Source organism: Psilocybe cubensis, chromosome 1 (assembly GCF_017499595.1).
Source record: "Psilocybe cubensis strain MGC-MH-2018 chromosome 1, whole genome shotgun sequence".
In the NCBI taxonomy this organism is placed as follows: domain Eukaryota; kingdom Fungi; phylum Basidiomycota; class Agaricomycetes; order Agaricales; family Agrocybaceae; genus Psilocybe; species Psilocybe cubensis.
In genome coordinates, this window is record NC_062999.1 from 943132 (window position 1) to 961714 (window position 18583).

Sequence of the window (18583 nt, forward strand, 5' to 3'; positions counted from 1 at the left end):
TTCCGACTGTGTCGGTTTCAGCATTCAGTGAAAGAAACCTCATCAGGCCCGTCTTGCTACCAATGCAACCATCTGGACAGCTCAAATTTCCGAATTCATTACTCTCATTTCTCACAAAGAGAATATCCAGAAGTGTACCTTGCAGGGGAAAGGTAGACCCGGGGCTGCTGTCACTCTCGGAATTATCGATCTCGAGATGCATTCAGTCATATCAGTCATATCGATTCGGAACATACATTGGTTGGGTACCATAACGCGGCGTTACCCACGGACGCAAAGGACCGGAAACAATGAAATTTAAAAATGCAAAATGTTCGCACACACTGCTCGGATGATGATTTGGACTTCATATTTTGGCAGTGTGCGCTGCATGGGCTGATGTGCCAAGGCACCACATCTGCCCATTCGATTGGCAAGGATCTCGTTGTCTATGTCTACACCCCGCTGTCGAATGCTCTAGACGGCGACAGGCGATGTGTGTCGAGAATCTACATTATGCTGTTGGGCTACCCCTGATCCTCTCCTGGAGCAGAGGATGTGCACTGGAAAGCCCTGATCGACGTTGGACTCGTTCTTCAACCACTTTATTTTTACAAAAGCTATATGAGGACGGACCTTCAGTTACGCTGGCGCATTTGAGAGTCATCGACACGTCGCATCAATGGTAACTTGATCAATATCTGCCATGACATATCTTGGTATACTCGTGTAATCGGCCTCTGAAAATATGAAAGATCCATTAGCACTCCACGGTCTGACATTGCGAGCGGGGTTATCAAGTACATATATGTACGCGACGCTCAGAGGGCAATTATCCCATCCCATCTTTCTTTTACACTATGCTGGGACTACTTGCTTTTGTGGCACTTTCTCTGCAGAGTTTTGCTGGGGCCAGTCTCATTTCTGGCCCGACTGTAAAACTCGACGCTGCGACGGCTATTGGGACGAATGTTGGACCTCTCTCCAAGTTTCTAGGGATTCCCTATGCAGTACCACCGTCAGTATCCATCCACCTACCTTTGATATTGTAGCTAACATCCGTCAAAACAGTGTACGCTTTCGTCCAGCTCAAGCTGCACCTCCGTACAGGGGCAACATCGATGCTAGAAAATACGGTGCTCTCTGTCCTCAGCAGAAAATCGACCTACCACAGTCGGGCATCCCGCAGGTAGACACAATATTGAACACCACTCCTGAACTCCGAAATGCGCCTGGAGTGGAGAGTGAAGATTGTGAGATTTAACTTTCATTGTCGAAGACGCTAGTCGACTCATGGCATCTTCAGGTCTCACCCTCAATGTGATTAAACCAGCTGTTAGCCACTCCTCTCGCCCGTTACCGGTCGTCGTTGTAAGTTTTGGTGTTTGACACATGAATCTGAAAGCTAAATTAAAATATTGATGCGTCTAGTGGATTCACGGTGGTACGCCTATTTATTTTTGGGCCAGTAACCAGGAACGACAATGACGTTACTTTCCCAGGTGCTTATCAGGCCGGAGACACAGCTGGGTAGGTTGTCGTACACAACAATGTCGTAATTTTATTCTAAGGTTCTGGGTCAGGTACGACGAAATTGGATCGGACCTTGTGAAGCGCTCGATTGCTCTAGGGAAACCCATTATTTATGTCTCAATGAACTACAGGTCTGTAACACATTTTAACTTGTTGGAATGGTTGACTAATTGTACATGTACAATAAACAGACTTACAGGTAATCTTTTTGGAAGAATATATTGACCATCGCTGATCAAATTAATAATGCTTAGCTTACGGGTTTATGGGAGGTGTGGAAATTTTCCAAGATGGCAGTGGGAACTTGGGTCTTCGTGATCGTAAGTTTTTCATTGACCAGATTTTCGCAATGATAAATCTGTTCCTTAACACAGAACGTCTCGCTATCAAGTGGGTCAACAAATACATCCGCTCATTTGGCGGCGATGCATCCAAAGTTACGCTGTACGGCTTGCTAGCTGAATATCTGTGTATAGCTGGAGACTAATAGTTTCATGTTACAGCTGGGGACAATCTTCAGGCGCCATCTCTATCGGTTTACAGATGATGACCAATGGAGGCGACAATGAAGGTCTTTTCCGTGGCGGTTTCTTGCAATCCGGATCGCCACTTCCAATTGGGAATATCACAAAAGGAACTGGTCAAGTAAAGTTTTTCCTTCCAACACACATTCACAACTTTTGACATCGATCTTGCAGGTATACTATGATTTCATTAGCGCGGATACCGGATGCTCTACCTCGAACAACACACTTGAGTGCTTGCGTAACCTTCCTTTCCCAGTTCTCAAAGCGACCGTGGACAAAACTCCAAGCTTCTTCTCATATCTGGTATGTTTCCTAGCTACAAAATGGCTGAGTGTGTCACTCACAAGATGTTAGTCGCTTGCCTTGATCTGGCATCCTAGCGTAGACGGCATTTTCCTAAAGGACAATCCCCAGAGCTTGGTGACTCAGGGAAAATTCGCAAGCATACCAATTGTCTCTGGAACCACCGATGACGAAGGGACCATGTTCGGACTCTCGTCTCTGAATGTTACGTTCGTCCCTTCCTCGTGTCTTTTTACATGGAGCTATTAATAACTTTCATTGACTTTTCGCCTTCGTACAGCACCGAGGACCAGTTCCGTCAATACATCAGCACCGTTTGGTATCCCCGCAATCCGGTCTCGGAACTGGACCAATTGTGGACATTCTACCCTGCCGATGTCACCCAAGGCTCTCCGTTCAACACAGGAAACAAAAATGCACTTACTCCGCAATTCAAGAGAATATCGGCGTTCATTGGTGACTCGGTACAGTCAGGACCAAGACGGACGTTTTTACAGAAGGCTTCGACTAAGAATAAAGTGTGGGCTTATAGTAAGTTCCCAATATTGACCCCATTTCTTATAATTTCTAACCTGGCTTTACACTTTTAGTTAGCGAAGTAGCGAAGTCTACACCTGGGGTTGGATCCGTGAGTACAATGTCAATATCCCATTCGCTATTTCGTTAACACAGGAATCAACTTAGTATCATGGATCCGATCTGGTTTCTGGTGCAGCCACCGACTATCTCATCAACTTTGTAACAGATCTTGATCCAAATACGCACTCAACCCCGCATTGGCCGACGTACGATGCTCATTCACCTCAACTACTCACATTGCCTCAATCTGGGAAACCGTTTTTGACGCCTGACACTTTCAGACTCGATGCTATAAATTATCTCAATAATCTATCCTTCGCTCATCCATTTGTACTCTAAATTTTTTTTTGTTATTTTCATCAACCCTTGTATTGTCATTTTTGTTAAAAATTAAATTGAATCATTTGCTATATTTTCCGTCCTTGTTTACGATCAAACCGCCAAAAGAATCTCGTCTAAAACCCACCTTCTTTCTATTTTGAATTTGATGAATAGAGGTTCGCTTTAAGTGGAGCTGAGATCAATCATCAGGCGCGAGCTGGACGCGAACAAGACGCGAATCCGATTAGATTAGATCAAATCGCAATCGATTGGCTTGATAAAGATTTCAGGATAGGAGTCTGGGAAGTAAAGGCAAAGGTGCAATCGCACGACTTTGAGTTTGGGCACAGGCTCAGATCCAACTCGAAAACCAAATTAGAGCTCCTCCTTGGTCTTACATCCTACTTTCACCTACACACCTATCCCCCCTACCAATTACACTTTCGTTCGCCATGTCTGCGCCCTCGTACTCCCTTTTCTGCATGGGCAACCCGCTGCTCGACATGCAGGTCCGCAACGGCGAACAGCTCCTCGAGAAATACGGGCTCAAAGCCAACGATGCGATTTTGGCAGACGAGAAACAGTCCGAGATGTTCGTCGCCTCCGTCTCCTCGGGTATCCCTTGTACCCTTGTGTGCTGACTGGCTTTTTTCGATCGGGAATAGATACGATGAATTGGTGAAGGAACATCAAGTGACATATGTCGCTGGCGGCGCGGCGCAGAACGCCGCCCGCGGAGCAGCTGTGCGTACCTCATAAAAAATTGTTGCACACGAATGATCAGCTCATGGGATGAATTTTTTTGATTTTGATTTTGGGATGTAGTACATCCTCCCTCCCGGATCCGTTGTGTACACTGGTGCCGTCGGCGACGATGAGCTCGCGGAGCAGCTCAAGGCCGCTAACAAGCGCGAGGGCCTCGACCAGGTGTACCAGGTCAAGAAGGGCGAGAAGACAGGCGCGTGCGCGGTCGTTATCACCGGCCACCACCGGTATGTTTCTCTCTCTCTCTCTCTCTCTCTCTTCTTTTTTTTCGTTGTTAAAGAAGTTCGCTGAGACGTGTGTTAAACGCCGTATAGATCCCTCGTCACTACCCTGCGCGTCGCTGAGAAATTCGAAAAGTCGCACTTGTCGTCGCCTGAAGTTGCGCCTCTTGTCGAGAACGCCAAGTTCTTCTACATCGAGGGATACTTCCTCACACACGGCGTCGAGTCCGCTCTCGAGCTGAGCAGCAAAGCCTCCGCCGCAGGCAAGGCAAGTCAAAATAATCGCTCTCCCAAACAACCATCTCTAACCCACAAAAAATCCTAATCTAACCTAAACCTAATCACAGACATTCGTCATGAACCTCTCCGCGCCATTCATCGCCCAATTCTTCGGGGAGCAGCTTAACCAAATCCTGCCGCACACCGACATCATAATCGGCAACGAAGCCGAAGCCGAAGCATGGGCAACCGCGCACAACTACGCATCCACGACAGACCTCGCATCCATCGCCAAGCAAATCGCGCTGCTCCCCAAATCGAACCCGGCGCGCCCGCGCGTCGTCGTCTTCACCCACGGCGCGCAGAGCACGGTGCTGGTGAGCGCGGACAGGCCGGATGAGGCGAGGGTGTTTGATGTGGATGTGCTGGCGGATGATAAGATTGTGGATACGAATGGCGCGGGGGATGCGTTTGCGGGTGGGTTCGTTGGTGCGCTTGTGGCGGGCAAGGACCTTGAGGGTGCGGTGTTGGCTGGCCATGCGCTTGCGCGCCAGTGTGTGCAGCAGGTGAGCTGTTTTTCTTTTTCTTTTTTTTTTTTCTGTTTGGGCTAAGACTGACGTTTTGTACAGGTTGGACCACAGTACCCCTGGCCAAAAGTCGACATCTTGTAGATTGTCTTGATTCTTTCTTTCTTTCTTTCTCGTAGACGCGTTTTTCAACAAACGAAAAAATAATGCATTCAACATGCATTATATACCCCCCATCCATATCCATGTAACACCCTAGAAAAAAAAGAAAAGAAGTAGAATAATATAGGTCCTCAAAAACCATAACCATAACCATCTGAATCTCGTTGCCTTGTACCTAACAGGTTCAAGGTCCGAGGTTCAAGCTGGTTCAAGGGTTCAAAACACCGACACCGACGTTCGATCATGGAACGTCATCACAGTAAACAATGAAATGAGAAAAAGGAAAAACGCAAGAGCGACGTGGATACGATTATGAACAAGGTGTGTATGTGTGTGTATGCGTGTGTGGGTGTGTGGGTGTGTGGGTGTGTGCGTAGGTAAGGTAAAAAAATGCATGATGCATGATTGTGCAATGTGTTTGTTGTCGAGGGAGGAAAGTTAGTGATATGTACCAGATTACAAAAAAAAGAAAAAAAATAGAAAAAAAGAGAGAGAATCGTATATGCATTAGACACAGTGGTAAAAAAAGGGAGGGAGCCCTTCCACTTATAAACCTGACCTGAGAATTAGAATTAAGAAAAAGAGAAAACAGACAAAGAAAAGAAATTCCGATTGTTACAGATAGCAATACATTTCAATGTCCGAACACAAAAGAAAGACCGTGGATGAAGGGGGTTGGGGGTTGGTGTTGTGGTTGTGGTGGGGAAAAAGAAGAAGAAGCTCCTAGTGGCTGAGGTGGAAGAAAAGAAAACGGAAGATGAAGATGATAAAAAGCGTTTAAGAAAAAACCAAAAAAAACAACGAAAAAATAGGGGTCGCGGAAGTTGAACGATGCGTGTGCGTGTGTGTGTGCGTTGTTTCATGATGGCGGTGGTGACGCGAGAGATTCCTACATCCATTCAATTCAATTCAGTTACACCAGACAAAGAGAGATAAAATAAAATATGTATACCTGAGTCAACAGTTCAGCTACAATCCGTCCAAGAAAAATCATGTCAGTAAAGAATGAAAAATTTAAGGAGACCAAGTAAGCAAGCAAAGTAAGCCAAAATATAAACAGACCTGGATTCAACATCGGCTCTCCATCTTCAGTCAACATATGCTCCATATGCTCCGGGCGCTCGAGCTCGAGCGGCGACGACACATAATCACGCAGACTATCCACCACATCCTCCAGCTCCATACTATCAATAGCGGTTCGATCTGACAGATCGTCGGTGTTGTCGTCTTCGTGCTGGTGCTGGTGTGGATCAGAGTCGCTTTGCTCTCGTTGTCGTTTTCGTTGTCCTTTCTGCTGCTCCCTGTCCCTGTCCCTGTCCCGCTCCCTGTCCCGCTCCCGTTCGCGTTCGCGCTCGCGCTCCCTCTCCCTCTCGCGCTCCTGCTCTTCCCGCTCTTGCTGATCCTTCGCTTCCGCTTGCATAAGCACCGCTCGCACGGCTGCTAGAACCTCTGCCTCCGTAAGCTCTGAATTATCATTCAGATGCGGATCAATAATAGTGCTCGAGCTAGTGCTCGGGGGCGGTGGCTGCTGCTGCTGCTGCTGCTGGGCCGCGGCCTGGGAAGCAGATGAACCGCGGGACGTAGATGCGCCAGCGGACGAGCTGGCGTCGGCGGCGGCGGTAGGCGGCGGAGGCCCTTTGAACGCGGGAGGGTCGGCTGGGGGGTATTCGGTCGTATGTGGACGGTAATGCGGGGAGGGGTAGTATACGTGCTGGGGCACGTAGCCTATAGGACCCATCGTGGGCGCGAGCGTGCCGTTCGCCCAGCTGTTAGGGTACGTTGTCCATGCAAGCGGCGCGCCCGCTGCGTCGACGCGGGGAGGAGGGGGGACAATGGCTGTAGCGCAAGTAGTAGTAGTAGTAGTGGTGGTGGTGGTCAATGCAGATGATAAAAGGATAACAAAGAAAAAAAAACGTACGAGGGAGGATGACGGTGTGAGAGCGGTAATAGCTGGAGGGCCCGGTGTGCGTCGGGGTGCCCTGGTGCGTCTGCACGGGGATGTTGTTGATTTCGCGCTCTTTGCCCTTTGACGAGGACGGCGTGCCGCTTCGACTGCGGCCGTTCTCGTCCTCGTCGTTGCCCATCTCGGGGGTCATGATCACTACACCGTCGTGTCTAGGGGTAGTATTAGGAGGTTAAAGTAGAGAGCAGCAAAGATGGAAACATGCCTAGATTTCTGGTGCCTGCGTAGTGCATCGGCCTAAATCAATGCAGATATAAGCACAACGATATCCCTGCGAGAAAATGAATGGACAAAGGAAGGCCCAGTTACCCTGGTAAAATTGGCATCGCACTGGGGACATTGACTACCAGAAAGAAAAAAAAAAGACCAAGGTCAGCAAAGAAGAGCAGGAGAACACGAATGGCGGAGACGGCGCGTTACAGACAAGCTGGGCATGGAGTGCATCTTTGTGGTCCTCTGATGGCGTTTCAAATCGGCCTCGCGGGCAAACTGCTTGTTGCAGCCGTTGATCTTGCATGGCCAGACGCCTGTGATGTGTCTCTTGCGGGTAGTGTGTTTGCGTGCAGGGTCTGAGGAGGAGGATTCAGGGCGGTCGTCGGAGGGGGGCATGCGGGATGATCTGGGCTGGCGCTGGGGAGTTGGGGCGGGGGCTGCGGTGCCGCTGCCGCTGCCGGGGAAGTAAGGCAGAGGCTTCCAGACACTCACTGCGGGCACGGCGTTGACACCGTCCGCTCTGACCATGGAAAATAAAGATTGATTAATTGGTGCGTTGGCGGCGCTGCGAGTCGAGGTCAACTGTGTTTGTTTATTTACTTCCAGGGCCTTCTTGATCAATAATGATTACATAGCATAAATCCAAGTTACTACTACTACTACAAAGCCCTCGCCTTCTCCAGCAGCCCCTGCACCCGTCGACTTAGCCGCTCGCCCTGCAGCCTCCGCTCCAGCACCTGCTGTCCAGGCATCTGTTTCCGCGGCAGCCACACCTTGCCCCCCTTTGCCTCTGCCCGCTTCGCATTCAACACAGACAGGTCCACCACCCGCGGCGCAGACGAGTACTCCATCACCTCGCGGTACAGCCGCTTCGTCTCCGTCGACAGCGAGAGCACCGTCGGCGCAGGTGGGGGATCCTCTGCGTCCGAATCCTCTGTGTCCGAGTTCCCTGATACGACCAGCGGCGGCGTGGGCGTGCGTGCGACGGGCCGGGGAAGCGGCGGAAGAGTCTCGATTTCGCGGAGGAGGTCGTGTCCTTTGAGATACGAGTTTTCAGTTCGGAGGAACCGCACCGTCCCACGCAATGCCTCGATCTATGCGCATATATCAGCTCTGCAATCCCAACACAGACAAGAATACTTACCTGTTCAAGGAGATGCGACGTCTCCAAACTACCTTCAACAGGCACATTCTCCGTCTCCACCTGCATCGGCCCAACAGCTAAAATCCCTTATCAATAAAAAAACGCGCATACAATCCATTCCAAACACTCACATTGCCTCTCCTGTCCAGCCGTCATCGTCTTCAACTTGGCATTATCCTGCTCCAGCGTGTCCAAGTCCGCCTGCAACTGCTCCATCGCCTCCTCATACGCCCGCTCCTGCTTCCTCGCCTTCGCAAGCTCATTCTCCAGCTCAACAATCGTGTCCGCCTGCTTCTTCACCGCCTCCAGCCGCCGCTCCATCAGCTCAATCTTCACCGTCGACTCCTGGATCGTCTGGTCTTTCGTGCGTAGTGTCCGCGCGAGACCTTGTATCTCGTCGTTCAGCGACGACACTTTGCGTTCAGCTTCGACATTAACAGCCAGCGCCGCTTTGATCTCCGCCACTCTCGCGACCCACGGTGCAATACCAGTAACTGCGCAATAAATATACCGTCAACACACATTCATCTGTACAAGGAACACTCGAGACTTACTCTTCAGTACATTCTCAGGCTCAGATACAGGCTGAACGAGCTTGGTGCTCTCCTCAATCAACAAGCTGATAAAGTCCCCAACCGCCTCCCACGCCGAAGCACCAGGCTTCATCTCCGGCGCAACAGTCGACGTCGCCGACTGCTTGACCACAGCCAAAATGGACGTCAACTGGAACGGACACTTGAGCGCGCGGACGTCCTTCAAATGCGGCAGAATTTGTTGGGCAAGCTAACAAATGCCAAGCAGAGTGAGTGAGTGAGTGAGTGAGTGAGTTGTTCTGAGAATGAAATGAATGAATGTCCATGGGGGGAAAACGCACCGAAATGCCAAAGTTGACCATCTCAGCAACATAATTGCTCAAAGCCTTCATCTGAGGAATAATATGCGGTTTCACAGCAGCCGAATCCTGCGCCAGATCTTCCAGCCTCTTGATCAACTTCCTATAACACACAAATCAAAATCGCATATCAGCAAAACCATCTTCGCTTAGATCACATTAACGGCATGGGTTAGTAAACCGTTAATACGTACTTGGACAAAGTCTTTGCACTCTTGCATCGGTTGATGAGGACAAGTAGCGGCTCGAACAACTCTTGGTCAATATCGTAACCGCCCATTTCCAGTGTGATATCTGCCACAAAAAAAATAAATTCCAGGTAAGCTTGACGGTTACAATACATTGCAGCGGAAGAGGAACGCACCGTCTTCTTTGATGACGCTAGCGACAGATGTCCTGGTCAACCCGATCGAAGCAGCGAACATATCCAAATCGTGGTCAAACGCCGTAACATATCCCAACTCGCGCTCTGCAAGGTCAGTGTCGAATCCATCAAAGTACGTCTCTGCGAGGTGATCAAATTGCGCTTGTATCCTAAATAAACAAATAGAAATGGAATGATCAGCAATGAGGTTCTTATGATGATACCATTTTTTTTTACAAAACAGAAAAGAAACGTACTTGACAATATCATTAACACACTCCATATCCCTAAACTCATCGCGCCTCAACAAATCAATATGCATATCGATGCGTTTTTCCAAGGGCGCGATTTCAGGGTACAATCTCCCGATATTCAAAAACGTCTCGACGTCGCATCTGCGAAGCACCGCGGCGAAGCGCTTGCATAGCGTCGAAAGTCCTGATATCCTGCCTCTCATCTATCATTGAAAGAAAATAAAGAAAAAAGAAAATGCGAATTAAAAAAAAACACGTCGAACGTCAAAGGAGAGGATAAGACCCAAACGCACCTCGCATACTCCAACGATGGTATCTGTGACATCCCCGTTGAGCGCTTCGGGGAGGTTGTGGATGTGCGCTACGACGTTGTTGATCAGATCGGCTTTGTACCCCATACGGCGGAAGAACAGGTAGCAGCTCGTAGCGTCGCTGTCGGATTCGACGTATAGTTGCGGTAGGTAGGGCTAGATATAGATAACACATAGACACGGGGGTTTAGCTTAGCTCAAAAAAACAAAAGAAATAAAAAAGGAGAGAGAGATGGAGAGGGAGAAGGAGAAGGAGAAGGAGGAGAAGACGCACCTGGACGATATTCAACAGCTCTCTGCACTCCTTGGCCTCTATACTCTTCACCTCGAGATCAATCGTCCGCGCCTGGTTCTTCTGCGCAGACGATTGGAGTTTCAAGTTGAGCGACATGATATTAGCCGCCTGCGATGCTGCCGACGCTGACTCTGACTGTGCCGTCTGTGTCTGCGTGCGTAGTTGGTCTAGGTCGCTGTATAATTGAAATAGTATCAGATATATGTCAATAGTCAATGTGAATTCGGAGGAGAGAAGGGAGGGAGGAGGAGAAGAACGTACGTCTGGAGTTGCATGACGAGATCGCGGAATTGTTGGATAGTGCCTTCATAGTCCTGGCAAGTCTCTTCCAAACTATCGATCTTCCGCTGCAGCTCTCGTATCTGAGACTCCTTCGCCTCTAAAATAATAATAATAAAACACGATTTGATCAGCAACGCAATTCGCTCTTCTTTTTTTTAGAAAAGTTGTAATTGAACGCGGGACAAACCTAGATCTTCATGCAGCTGTTTCTCAGTCTCGGTATGGTTCTCTTCAAGCTCATCAGAAAGCTCTTTGAGCGCCTCGAGATCTTCAATGGTAATCCGCATCTCCTCGATTTTCTGCAAAAAAAGTTATTATTTAATAACGTAGAACGTGAGTGCGATGTGGATAGAAAGCAAGAATTTACCTCCCCTAGAACAAGATTGCGTTCGGTCAATCTGACGAGCATGTCTTCGGCGGTGAGCGCGTCGTCCAGTTGGAGTTTGAGATCTTCGATCTGGGTTTCGGCGTTCGCGAGCTTGATCATCGCTTCGTCGTAGGACGCTTCAAGAGGAATGGGTGGGTTATTGAAAATGATTTGCCAGAAATAATGTAAACGTACCTTGAAGGTTTTCAGCGTCTGACACGTCTTTCTCCATTTCAGATATCCGGCGTCGCTGCTCTTGTTCGGATTCTTGGGTCATGTCTCGTAGTCTATCATCATTGATTATGAGTATAAAAGTAAATAAAATATAAATGTGACTAACTTTATAAGAGCCTCTTTTAGCCGTTCATTCTGCTTCTCAAGCTGAATGTAAGCCATCGAATCTTTCGCAGGCGTATCCCCCGTTTCCGCGCCCTCTGAAAAGTATCCCTTGAGCATCAACTCAAATTTAAAAAAAGTCCAACACGCATACCTTCTTTCAGCACATCAACCTCAACCTCCAAAATGGCCAGCTTCTCCTTAACATCCTCCAACTCCGCCTCCGCCAGCTCCGCCCTCTCCTCCGCGACCTCCTTATCCAACATAACCATCTCCAGCTGCTCCTGCGCATCAATCACCCTGCTCTCCGCGAGCTGCGAGAGCTGCTGGGCGTCAGCGAGCTCGCGCCGCGTGGCGATGAGCTCGCTTTGCAGGGACGTCAGTTTGGCTTGGAGCTTGGGCCGCGCGGCGACGAAGGCTTCGGTGTCGGCGAGACGCGTCTCGAGCTCGCGGATGTGCCGGGATTCGTCGGTGCGCTTTGCCTCGAGCACGCGGATTTTGGCGCGTAGTTCTTGGAGCTCGGTGTCATCGTGAGGTGGGGGCGGCTGTGGGGGAGGGGGAGCCTGAAAATGTGGTTGGGATGTGTGGATAGAATCGGGTAGAGGGAGGGATACTTACGGGTTCGGTTGGGGGTGGTGATGGGGGTGGAGAAGAAGCGAGACGGGAAGGTGGTCTTTGTGCTTGGGATATTGTTTGGAGGGGTGGTTGACTTAGGGGAGAAGATGTCCGTTTGACGGAGTATGGCTGGGAAGATGCGGAGGGTTTGACTGGTGATGTGGATCCATTGCGCGAGGCAGGGTTGGGAGAAGAAGGTGGGATGTCCTGCGATGGTGAGTGTCGGGTTATTAGTGACTTGCGGTGCTGAAGAGGCGACGTTAGCGACGAAGTGGATACGGGTGGTGGTCTCGCTGTAGAGCGAGACAGCGAGGGGGGCACGGCTAATGAGGTTGAAGGCTTTGCTGGACTGGCTGACCGGGTGGAGGCATTGGATGATGGCTGACTTTTGATGTTGACAGAGTTGCGACGGAGGAGACTGCTGCTGCTTGGAGTGCGTTGATGGCCCAACCCAGCTGGACGCGCAGTCGACGGGAGTCTCTAGAAACAGGCAAAATTCGTATGGTCTCTCTACAAAGTTTGAGATTACGCACTGGAGAGGGCAGGTTGTCGAGCTCTGAGCCGTGTATGCTTCGGATCTGACTTGGTCTCACAAAAACACCGTACCCCATTTCGCACTTGAAGTACGCGATTCCCTCCACAGATCCGTCGTTCTTTCCGTTCTTCTCATACAGCTCAATTCCAACCCATTTCCCAGAGGTCATGAACGACGTTGGTCCTTTGAAACGGACCACACCGCGGCCCTGCGGCACAGTGACGATTGAGCCTATCGGGGGATCCATGACGCCAGACATTGTGGGATTAGGTCGTCCAATCTATCAGGTATTTCGATTCTAGACTTTACAGTCTTGGGTATCTGAAGAAAATTATAGAGAAATGAAAGCCATAGATTATTAAAAAAACGTTTAGAAAGAGTTGGTTTAAGAGCAAAGTGTGAGGCGTCGCGTCACGCAAACAAACAGCTGATCCACATTCGGCCCTGTCTTCCATAATCGACCTTCGATATTTCCTGTCACTGTCCTCTTCGGACTGACTTGAAGTCTTCCTCTATTCCCTCATTCTTCGTCGTTTTATCGGCAGGTTAGTTCGCTCAGTAAATCTAGTCATAAAAATAACACTGATATCTGGGTTTTCGACAGTATCACAGCCAATTACGCCCTGTGGCTGGTTGCGAAGATCGAGTTGGATTCGAGGACCGAGTGCTATCTGGAAAGATGAGTACAAGTCAACAACAACTCCCTCCTCGGAACAATGGGCCCAAGTTCACGACAGGTATGTTCGCGCGAAGCACGTTACATTGCATATTTGACCATTGCCGCCCAGGCACCACACGTTGGCCTCGCGTGAATGGCAGCAGCGAGCGAACAGGGAGCTCCGATTCCGACACTGAACGAGACTTTCGCTCCGCTTCTCGCTCGGACCCCTCTTCGAGATCGCGCACCCATCATTCGCGAGGTCCGCACGGCCGTCGCAGTCCTGACCATCGAGCACCTGCCTCTATTGAAACGGCCCCCGACGCCCCAGCTGTCCCATACTGGTCCGGAAAACGTCACCTTACATGTGGAAACCCAACGCCGGGCCCTCCATGGTCGGCCAAAAATACTCCATGGCGCGGTTCGGCGCCTGGAAAACTGAAAACATCGAACGCGGTGCTAATCATATGTTTGAACATCGGTGTTGACCCGCCTGATATCGTCAAGACCGACCCATGCGCCATGCTCGAATGCTGGGTCGATCCACACTCAATGCCGGCGAAGAAGGCTCTAGAGGCAATTGGCACCAATTTGCAGCACCAATTCGAAGGGCTCAGCACCAAGATTTCGTATAAACCAATACTAGACCCTGAAATCGAAGAGCTCCGAAGATTCTGTATTGCACTGCGAAAGCAGTCGAAAGAGGATGCCGTTGTATTCTACTATAATGGGCATGGTGTGCCTAAACCAACTTCAAGTGGTGAATTATGGTGCTTCAACAAGGACTATACACAATACATCCCTATATCCATTCAGGAAGTACAGAGCTGGATCGGATCTCCAGGCGTGTACATTTGGGATTGTTCAGCTGCTGGGAATCTTTTACACAACTTTAACGTTTTCGCTGAAAAACGAGACAATGAAATCATCAGTACACATGGCGGCTTCCCGGAAGGTGCTCAACCGATGATGAATTCGTTGCAGCTAGCTGCGTGTGGCGCCAACGAGACTCTTCCAACTTGTCCAGAACTCCCAGCCGACGTTTTCACATCCTGTTTAACATCGCCAATCGACATTGCTCTGCGATATTTTATTATGAACCATCAACTACCTAACAACATCACTCAAGATATGGTAACCCAACTTCCCGGAGACCTCAAAGACCGACGTACCCCACTCGGGGAATTGAACTGGATTTTCACTGCAATCACTGATACTATTGCCTGGACAACGTTCTCTCGAGAAACGTTTACAAGACTCTACCGGTGTGATTTGCTCATTGCCTCCATTTTCCGCAACTTTCTGCTTGCCGAACGTATCATGAAAGACTACCATTGCACACCCCACACATACCCCCCACTTCCAGCCACCAATACCCACCCTTTGTGGGCAACCTGGGATCTTGCAGTAGACGCTTGCCTGCGGCAGTTACCAGATCTTCTGACAAAACCGGGTATCAGTGCTCTTGCAAGCACTGGTACCGTTCCAGGGCGAATTGGGAAAACTTCACGAGACGATCCAGCAGGTACCGTCAAGACGCCCGAAAAGCCATACGTGTATGTGCCCAGTCGTTTCTTCGCCGACCAGTTGACTGCGTTTGAAGTCTGGATATCCCGGGGAGGGTCCGCTTTGACAAGGCGAGGGCCGTTATCTCTTCCGCAGCTTCCTAGCGACAATCCCAACACACAGAATCAACCAGTTGATCATGATCCTATTGCAGACCGGAACCTCGTCCCACGAAAACCTCCCGACCAATTGCCCATCGTATTACAGGTCCTGCTTTCCCAACCACATCGACTACGCGCACTCATTCTCCTATCACAATTCGTCGATTTGGGTCCATGGGCTGTCCACCTAGTGCTTACAATCGGTATCTTCCCATACATCTCGAAGCTGTTACAAGCAGCAGGCCAAGACCTCCGGCCCGTCCTCATATTCATATGGGCACGAATCATCGCAGTCGACTCGTCCGTCCAAACAGACCTGTACAACACCCAAGGCTTCCGCTACTTCTCCAACATCCTAAGCATCCGAAACGAGGACAACCTCCCGAACAGCTCCGAGCACAAGGCGATGTGCTCGTTCATCCTCGCGTCCATCGCTCGGGACTTCCCACAGGGCCAGATAGCGTGTTTGAACGAGAGGGTGTTTGATAACTGCTACGAGCTGATGGAGGAAAATGATTTTTTGCTGCGTCAGTGGACGACGCTGTGTATTGCGCAGTTGTGGGATGGTAATGATGAGATCAAGGTGTGGGGTGTTGATAGGGGCACGCAGGATAAGCTGATCGGATGCCTTTCTGATGTCTCGGCGGAGGTCCGCTCAGCTGTGCTCTATGCACTCGGTACATTCCTGGGTGCCAGTGGCTCTGCGGATCCCAACAGGCGGGGCGGCGGGGGCTCGGGCCCAATGAGCCATCTCGAGGAGTTCGTGCACTTCAAGATGGAAGTGGCCATCGTCACGGGTGCTACGCTCGCCATCAAGGACGATGCGAGCCCCATGTGCAGGAAAGAGCTGCTTGTGCTGATCAGCTGTTTGGTGAAAGAGTGGAGAGGGTATTTCGTGATTTGCGCGTGGTTGTATTGGGAGGAGGATAGGAAATGGCGGTTAAATGCCTCGGGCCATCATTCGTTCTTCAATGATGAAGATATCACTAATCAGGCTGTTGCGGATTGGTTGGAAGGATTTGGTGACGATCATAGAGCCAGAGAAGAGAATCGTGTGGTGTTGTCTTCATTTTTCACTGTTTTCGTGTCACTTCTGGATCTTTCTGTCGATCCGTATGAGGAGGTTGCGACCAATGCTCAAACGCTTGTCGATTATATCATGGCTTTGCTTCTGGAATCGCCTTTCAGCCGTATGGAGTCTTCGTCACTGAACAGTGCGCCAATGGCAGACTACGATAAGCGAGGGTCGCCCAAACCGCACAACCCCCGGACACGGGTATCCTCTCTGCAATCGTCGCCCAATCCTGGTTATCAAGTACCGCCATCTCCTGGCGGCTTCGACCGCCCAGGCTTGAACCGTAATGACAGCGTGACGACGACCCTCGTCGGCGGCGTCGCTTCGACCATCAAGCGCACCTCTTCGTTCGCCAATGCCTTGAAACAATTCGCCGGAGGCATTGCCTTCCCTCATTCAGAAGACGGCCGCTCGTCACCCAGCATCTCGGGCACCCTGCACCACCACCACCACGAAGCCGTCGACATCTCCCGCCCACCTTCGCCGAACATGAACCTCGCCAAATATACCTCTCCCTATTCACGCCCTCCGTCTTTCAGACAGAGTGCGTCGGACTATGACGGCTCGCCGACGCGGTCTGCGGAAGAACAGGTGCAGCCTCCTGCGGAATTCCTCGCGTGTGATGTTATGGAGGCACTTATGGAGGAGGATCTTGAGCGCCTGAGGGCGCGCAGGAGAAGTGCCTATCAAAGAGGGCACGGACGCGGGTCGATACCCAGTCCTAGCAATAGTACATTCTCCATGGATTCGACCAACAGCAGTGTCATTTTGGGTATTGGCACTGGTGCTGGAATTCACGATTGTCTGCCTTTGAAGAGCACCTTTTTCGATTGGTGTGCGGAATACTTCAAGGAACCGCAAATGAGGGTTGGTGTTTTTCCATAGGCTTTTCTATCCTTTTTTCGTTCGTGGCTGATTTGTCATAAATAGCAAACTGAAGCGGATGAACCTGGTAGTACACAGTATAACTACCAAGTCTGGAGACAGCAGCGCAATGACCAAGTTATCAAGGAAACAGATTCGCAAGCTTCAATGGCCGGTAGGTGTAATCATCCTATTTTTTTTTCAATTATGTAAATTGATTTTGAATGCGATCAGAGCACCATCGATGGGATCGTTCTGTGGCTTCGATAAACATTTCTGGCCATCCGATGACAATGGCCTTCCATTCATATGACAAACACCTTGTCATTGCAAACGAACATGACATGATCAGGTAACTCGTATATTTTTTTGCGGTTCAAGAATGTTTTGTGCTTATGTGATTACAGTGTTTGGGACTGGCACACTCGAAGACGACTTAATTACTTCTGCAACGGCAATCCTCGAGGAACAAGTATTACCGGGCTCCACATCATCAACCAAGAGATCGGTGGTATCATTGTAACAGGCTCAGGTACGTGGTAATCGATGTAGTTGACGCTGTCAGCTCAATCTCTCTTTTGTTTTGTAGCGGACGGAATTGTTCGTCTGTACCGCAACTATGATCCTACACTGGACCAAGGGCCCCTCCAGATGGTCAGCGCCTTCAGAGGCCTGAATGAGATGATTCAATCGCGACAAGGAAGTGGGCTTGTCATGGACTGGAAGCAGTCGGGTGGTTTATTGTTGGTTGGAGGCGATTCGAGAGTGATCAAAGTATGGGATGCTTCGACGGAGCAACAAGGATTGGTATGTATCTTTTTTTTGTGGATTCTCTAAAGCCTGATCAATATTTCGTCAGGATCTGGACACCAACTCTGAGAGCCCTGTCACATCTATCGCCCATGATATTGGATCGTCGAAAATGTTTGTGGCAGGCTTCGCCGATGGTGTTGTTAAAGTCTTTGATGGTCGTCTTGAGGAGGAAGATGCTATCGTGCGCACTTATTCTGACCACACATCCTGGGTCCAGAATGTGCGATGGCATCCCACTCTGAATGGACAGATTCTGTCGGCAGGGTATGCGCATTGCACGTTATTTATTGTTTGGTGCTGACATGCAATGATCAGGATTGATGGCGAAGTGAAGCTGTTCGATTTGCGTAGTCATGATTATGCGCTCAGAACATGGAATCTCCATCCAAATGGTCTTTCTGCTTTCGATGTCCATCCTACTTGTAATGTGTTTGCTGCGTACGTTGTCGTCTACTTTTTGAGTCGTAGCCATTGAACCGAAGAAACTGCTTTTACAGGAACTCTACTATTACTCCTGTCCATTGGAAATCGCAGCGCATAGTCGTACAATCAATAAATAAAACATCGCCTCTCTGTACTCTCAACGTCGGAACTGGCCTAACAACTCCTCCTGTTCGAGGCCTTCCTTCACCATTCTTCCCGAGAGCCAGTTCTCTTGTATTCCACCCCACGGAAATGTTGTATGCTACTGGTGGCCCGGATGGTTGTGGTAAGCTTCTACTTATTAATGTCCGGATATTCAGAAACCTCCTCACACGCCTTTTTCAGTGAGAATCCTGGGCTGCCACTTCGCATAATC

General features: G+C 49.8%; 5 protein-coding genes across 5 annotated transcripts; 3 read left to right on the top strand and 2 right to left on the bottom strand.

The window, feature by feature from the left end:
* Positions 1-839: 839 nt before the first annotated feature.
* On the top strand, positions 840-3260 carry JR316_0000264 (Lipase 1; the record flags this gene model as incomplete). The annotated part of the gene is made up of 15 exons (XM_047886079.1): positions 840-997; positions 1051-1232; positions 1286-1350; positions 1411-1423; positions 1482-1509; positions 1563-1643; positions 1704-1711; positions 1767-1832; positions 1887-1956; positions 2016-2157; positions 2211-2342; positions 2394-2551; positions 2623-2873; positions 2933-2970; positions 3027-3260. The coding sequence occupies 15 exons, from the start codon at positions 840-842 to the stop codon at positions 3258-3260; spliced, it is 1626 nt and encodes a 541-aa protein (XP_047753825.1).
* Positions 3261-3694: 434 nt separating this feature from the next.
* Positions 3695-5118, top strand: JR316_0000265 (Adenosine kinase; the record flags this gene model as incomplete). The annotated part of the gene is made up of 6 exons (XM_047886080.1): positions 3695-3834; positions 3908-3986; positions 4068-4234; positions 4322-4496; positions 4576-5013; positions 5077-5118. The coding sequence occupies 6 exons, from the start codon at positions 3695-3697 to the stop codon at positions 5116-5118; spliced, it is 1041 nt and encodes a 346-aa protein (XP_047753826.1).
* An 877-nt stretch (positions 5119-5995) lies between these two features.
* Positions 5996-7840, bottom strand: JR316_0000266 (uncharacterized protein; the record flags this gene model as incomplete). The annotated part of the gene is made up of 5 exons (XM_047886081.1): positions 5996-6025; positions 6089-6105; positions 6199-6972; positions 7055-7251; positions 7524-7840. The coding sequence occupies 5 exons, from the start codon at positions 7838-7840 to the stop codon at positions 5996-5998; spliced, it is 1335 nt and encodes a 444-aa protein (XP_047753827.1).
* Positions 7841-7971: 131 nt separating this feature from the next.
* Positions 7972-12966, bottom strand: JR316_0000267 (Dynactin, 150 kDa isoform; the record flags this gene model as incomplete). The annotated part of the gene is made up of 18 exons (XM_047886082.1): positions 7972-8406; positions 8457-8533; positions 8588-8950; positions 9011-9239; positions 9331-9451; positions 9543-9642; positions 9713-9882; positions 9970-10169; positions 10260-10433; positions 10552-10747; positions 10834-10951; positions 11042-11153; positions 11222-11358; positions 11417-11508; positions 11562-11655; positions 11712-12120; positions 12176-12652; positions 12706-12966. 18 exons carry the CDS (start codon positions 12964-12966, stop codon positions 7972-7974), a joined length of 3765 nt encoding a protein of 1254 aa, XP_047753828.1.
* Positions 12967-13386: 420 nt separating this feature from the next.
* On the top strand, positions 13387-18581 carry JR316_0000268 (Target of rapamycin complex 1 subunit mip1; the record flags this gene model as incomplete). Its single annotated transcript, XM_047886083.1, has 10 exons — positions 13387-13444; positions 13496-16974; positions 17038-17146; positions 17206-17323; positions 17379-17503; positions 17561-17778; positions 17831-18048; positions 18100-18222; positions 18282-18493; positions 18553-18581. The coding sequence occupies 10 exons, from the start codon at positions 13387-13389 to the stop codon at positions 18579-18581; spliced, it is 4689 nt and encodes a 1562-aa protein (XP_047753829.1).
* Between the last annotated feature and the right edge of the window lie 2 nt (positions 18582-18583).